Source organism: Lactuca saligna, chromosome 9 (assembly GCF_052625555.1).
Source record: "Lactuca saligna cultivar CGN05327 chromosome 9, ASM5262555v1, whole genome shotgun sequence".
Classification (NCBI taxonomy): Eukaryota; Viridiplantae; Streptophyta; class Magnoliopsida; order Asterales; family Asteraceae; genus Lactuca; species Lactuca saligna.
The window spans coordinates 153,766,985-153,772,719 of NC_136425.1; the positions used below are offsets into that span (position 1 = coordinate 153,766,985).

The 5,735-nt window shown below is 34.1% G+C and overlaps 1 protein-coding gene across 3 annotated transcripts; it reads left to right on the forward strand.

Annotated features, from left to right (window-relative positions):
* The first annotated feature begins 262 nt into the window (after nucleotides 1–262).
* On the forward strand, nucleotides 263–1,575 carry BBX28 (B-box type zinc finger family protein). Of its 3 annotated transcripts, XR_013666454.1 has the most exons (3): nucleotides 263–934; nucleotides 1,028–1,400; nucleotides 1,508–1,575. XR_013666454.1 is itself a non-coding variant. In XM_078975341.1 (2 exons), the coding sequence occupies exons 1-2, from the start codon at nucleotides 386–388 to the stop codon at nucleotides 1,157–1,159; spliced, it is 681 nt and encodes a 226-aa protein (XP_078831467.1). In that variant the 5' UTR covers nucleotides 263–385; the 3' UTR covers nucleotides 1,160–1,575. The 3 variants fall into 3 exon arrangements, 2 of the variants coding, with proteins under 2 accessions (XP_078831467.1, XP_078831468.1); XM_078975341.1 differs by having other exon boundaries at nucleotides 1,028–1,575; XM_078975342.1 differs by having other exon boundaries at nucleotides 265–934; nucleotides 1,040–1,575.
* The last annotated feature ends 4,160 nt before the right edge of the window (nucleotides 1,576–5,735 follow it).

Below are 5,735 nucleotides of genomic sequence, written 5' to 3' on the forward strand. Positions count from 1 at the left end.
ACTTTAATCGTTTATTTTCCATATTTTTAACACATATAGCTAATATCAACTTGAACAAAATATTTAGATGTACATATCCATAACACACGACTGATCACTGGATATGACTCATTAATTACATTACAATTTACAATAAAATAATATAATATAATACATTTGTTCCAATTATGAAATATTAAATAGATTTATATTTATATTTTCTATCATTTTTTAGTTTTAATAGTCTTTACAATTACAATATTAAATTATATATTTCCCCAAACCGATGCACATCTACCCCTCCTTTTAAAAATGTGATAGAAATATCAACCCGGAGAATACTTGGATACGGTGGTGTTATAAAGTAATTGGAATTTCGCCGGAAAAACAAAACTCCGGTACCGGAATGAAGAGGTGTGAGCTGTGCAGCCACTTTGCTCAGATGTACTGCCAATCCGATAACGCTAGCCTCTGTTACGACTGCGATCAAAACGTTCACTCGGCCAATTTTCTAGTAGCCAAACACTCCCGAACTCTCCTCTGCCATAAATGTCAATCTCCGACTCCCTGGAACGCTTCCGGCGTCAATCTCGGTCGCACAGCCTCCGTATGTGTTAACTGTCTTGACGAACATCCATCTCAACGGCGAGTGTTGCAGGAAGGTGATACTAATCTCCGTGGAAACGATGTCGTAGAGGAGAATTGTGATGTACATGATGAGGATGAAGACGGAGATACAGACGACGACGATACAGAATCAAGCGATGAGAGTGAAGATGAGGATGAGGATGAAGATGAAGATGCAGAGAATCAGGTGGTTCCGTTGTCGTCAGCCGCGTCGCCACCTGCCACCGGTTCTTCGAGCAGTGAGGAATTTTCTTCAAGTAGACTCTCATCTGATGGTTTTAGATCCGCATCTAAACGAGAACGCCTGGATCCTTGTATCGATTCTGAGGTTCGCCTTTCAGCCTTTCTCTTTCTCTTTCACTTTATCATCACCGAAGTGTTGTTTCGATAACCGTTTTGGAAATTCTAAAAGCATGTAAAGAATGCGTTGCAGGACGATACACCATGTTCATCGGAAAAATCCAGCAGTAAAAGGAGGACGGAGATTGATGATGCTATTGCATTAGGATATTTCAGGCCATCAAATAGAATCGAAGATCGTGGTGAAGCGTAAAAATGGATGATCGGAAATGGTTTAATTATCGATCCAGGTTTGCTGGCAACGATTATGACGACGAATCTCCGTCGTCTTTTGGAGATTAAAACCGAGCAATCGACACTGTTATAGATGTGATTGCCTGATTGAATCTTCTTCTATTGATTCAATTCAAGTTGAACAAATCTCCAGTTTCACCAGCGCTCTTAAATTTCTTACACTGCTTTCTTCGTACACAGTTTCAAGAAGAGGCCACTGGGTATGATCTTTTGATGCCATTTCTCCTAGAAATCCAGTTGAAATCATGCTTTGTTATTTTATATTATATTTGTAAGTTTTATGATTGATGATTTTTTCACCAAAAAGTTCTTATACCCAACAAGTTGTAAGGGGTTGGCATTATTCAATACAATGGATTCATCAATTCAAATCAATGTTCAAATCTACACATATTCATAGAACAGGGTCAAGTATAAAACGATGGAATCACCAGCTAATTTGCAAGGTATGTATTTTGACTTTCATTAATGTGCACAAATGTTATAGACATGTAAATTGTAATCAATTTGTGGCTGAATATGGTGTATTTTTAGGGACATTGAAATTGTTCTTGATCATGTGTTAAAATGTTGTATAGATTGAATTGAACTGTGAATCTGCATAAATGGATTTTATTTCACTATGAATGATCTTGGAGCTCAAAGCTGGAAAATGCCTCTGAATTATTGATCTTGAAGAAAGAAAGCTTAGAGGTGTATGAACTTGATCACCTTCTTTCATTTTAACTACAATGGAGTAATACAGAACAATTTTGAAGTCAATGTATGAAGCTCTATGATTCTATAATTTCTTTGATCTATAGTATTGTTACTGTATTGTTCACTGTTCTTCAAAATACATTATCGTCTATGATTTGTTGTATATGGAGGATAATTGAAGTAGAGTACGAATGTTTGATAAAACTGTATCATTTGGTGCTTAATGAGAATGTTTGATAAAACTGTATCATTTGGTGCTTAATGATTATAACGTCTTAATCGTTCAAAGGTTTTTGTTGGATCAAGTCATCAAAGTTAAAACAAAAGCAATTAATACAAAGAGGGGATTTTTTTTTAAAAAATTTTTACCCAAGGTTTTTATCTAGAAAAAATCTATAATTTACAACCAAAATTTGGATAAATTCAGTAAGAATTATGTGAAATCCATATGCTAAGGGGGTGTTTGGCTTATGGGCCAAAAGTTCTTTTTGGAAAATATAGAATGCAAAAGATCTTTGGTAAAAACATTTTAAAAGCTACTTTGGATTTTAGATATAAGGAAAAGTAACTTTTTGGAAAAGTCATGAAATACTGATTTTTTTGTAACTTTTGCCAAAAAAACTTTTGGTTCCCGATAAACCAAACACCCCTAAATCGAATTATATAGAAGTCGAATATAAAAAATGAATCCGATGGGCCATGTGCACCTCTAGGTGGGGGTGAGGGTTCATTTCTAAATAATAATGTAATTGACTCATTTTTTTTTTGTTATTTCATGTTGTATATGTACAACATATCATTATATTATATCATTATATTGATGAAAATATATTTAACATACAGGAGATTTTTGGATAGATCTTATATAGAAATTTAGAAAATGAAGTAGTTGATGAAATGATTATTGTCCCTGCAATTACATATTCAGCATGGTTAAGTGTTTTAAATAACCACTCCATAATTAAAAAAAACAAAGATCAGTTAAAGAAAATACAAAATAGGTAGGTCACTAGATTAGAGAGTGCAGCCAGTATTAGAGTCCATGAAGTATCATCATCCACATAAATCGATAAATAACTAAGCACCTGAAATATATAAATAAATAAATGTCAAGATTATTGTCGAGAAATAATTATATAAGATTGCAGTGTTGAAACTTAAAAACACTCATTCGCATTGCATTTTTCTTCTTGTTGCAAGGCATCCCACCAACCTCGTATCTATAACAAAAAAAAGTTAAAAATCATTTCTAATATATAATTATAGGAATGTACAATGCTATTTTTGATATTTGATGATAAGAAAATCAAGATCACCGTGTCATTATCGTGAGTTCCAGTATATACAACTTGATTTTGCTCATGATTGTGAGGCAGATGAGGGTTTGCTGAATCACTTCCGAAACCTATTTGTATGTATATATATATATATATATATATATATATATATATATATATATATATATATATATATATATATATATATGTATTAATGAATATTTTATAAATATAAATTATGGAAATAAGTGAACAAGTAAAAAAAAAAAATTAGTACCAAAATTAAGAACCATCCTGGTGCACCAATGGATTTTCTGAGCTGGACTACATCATTTGTTATAACTCCCTGTCATTCCCAAAAATATTTAACTTTTTTATATATATGTTTCCTTTTATTTGCTATAAAAATGAAAATACTTTCATACCCAAAAATATTTAACTTTTTTATATATATGTTTCCTTTTATTTGCTATAAAAATGAAAATACTTTCATACCAAGTCTTCTGCTATGATGTTGATCTTCCCAACTATTCAAAAAGTTGCATCGAATAAAGATCTTTCCACCTACTATCAACAAAAAAATTCACTTAGAGAGTTTGTTGACAACTGATATTTGAGAAGAAAAAAAACTTACAACATCAACGACCATTCTTAAACGTTGTCTAATATCTCAAGAGTCACCACTAGAACATAAAAAAGGCTTCCCCTAATTAGAATATATGTAAATTAAAGTTGGTTGGGAATCCTTGCACTAATTTTTGTAAAGAAATTATGCATTTATTTGCTAACATGATGTCATATTATAGTTTTGTAAAGATCTTTTAAATAATTACCGGGGTAGTAATTCTGTGACCATGACAAGTTTATCTTGTGAACATAGAGATCCCATAAAAAGTAACTGTGACATCTCCTTTTTCACAACCAGAAAAGATCGATTTTGTTTATGCTTTATAAACATCAGAGTACCTCCAAAAATGTTGCGGAAATTGTTCCCACTAATACATGCTAAATATGTATCAAAGAGTTTTCCGAAACATTTGGGATGTCATCTTCAATACAGAAACATAAGTATAAACAACTTACATTCATTATCGCAAGTGATTTATATCTCCTTAATCTCTCAGTGTAATGTGGCTTCATATCCACACTTGTGATATCAATAAACTGAGTGGGTCAGGTTGGGAAACCTGGTGAGTACATAGGGTTTTCAACCCTCAATAATATAATTATTATGTTTAATCATCAAACAGTTATCTCAATTACCCATCCCCATTATCTTCTGTAGTCTTAAAGATCTACCCTAAGAATCAACTATTTCTCATTCATTCATTCCTAAGGATTATCCTAAGAAATCGACACGAAGTCCATCGTTGCCACAGTTTACACAACAGACACTAAGTCTACATAGTCGCTAGGGTTTAGGCACCAAGTCTGCATGGTCACCAGGGTTTAGGCATCAAGTATGCATGATCGCCAAGGTTTAGGCACTAATTTTTCATAGTCACCAGGGTTTAGGCATCAAGTCTGCATGATCGCCAAGATTTAGAGGACACCGGGTGAACACATCGTTCACAACACCTATAGGTTGCGAGCCTGCTAGTGTTCCACTGGACTATCTAGAATAGTCTGTGGTTGTCATCCATACTCTGCTAGATGATGGGGCCTACATTGGGGAACAAGGCTTCTCACATCGTCCACCTCTCACCCTTACCTCATGGTCTATATCACATCTCAACACATCATCCATCTCATATTTCATCTACCCATGTTTTATCCAACATATTATGTAGATATAAATAAGTATACAGTTTAAATCATATAAAACTTGTATAAAATCGTTCATCCAACATAGATAGCAATTATACAGATAATATGCACACATAGCACACAATTTATATAAAATACTTCATATTGATGTGTAAGATGAAAGGGACCGTACACTTACCTGAGAATGTGGTAACTTGGCACTCGAACAACACTTCCTTACTCTTAACACAATTTTCCTCGGACAAAACCTAGTATCATTACCACTAGAATTTAGTCTAATATTCACCGAGACTAATTAATAGTCTGACTCTTATTACTATTATATAAGCGTTAAACAGTACTTATATAACCCATAATAATAGTCAAATTACTTATTATAAGTTCCTAATAATGTTACTACAATTAAATAAAAGATATATAAAAATAGTGTATGTGTAGCTCATTTACAACAGGTTTTATAGAAAATCGGGCTTCACTTGGAGCAGCGTTTCTGAGCTGAAAAGCTCTTCTTCTCGGAGCCTTCTGGTGCTACGGGACTTGCCTCTATCACTTGGAAGTTTCTAGGGATTGGGGAGGAGATGTTTGGTGTATTGAGAGAGAAAGAAGGGTGGAGGTGTGAGTTTTGGGAGTGATTTACGCCTCTATTTATAGGCTGAGTTCGGTGCGAACGCAGCGCGTTCACAAAACGAACGCATCGTGTTCGTGAATCCAGCGTGTTCCCTAGACGAACGCAACGTGTTCGTTGCCATGTGTCGCCATCTTGTTCCAAGCCGTGGGGAAGAAGGTGTGGCC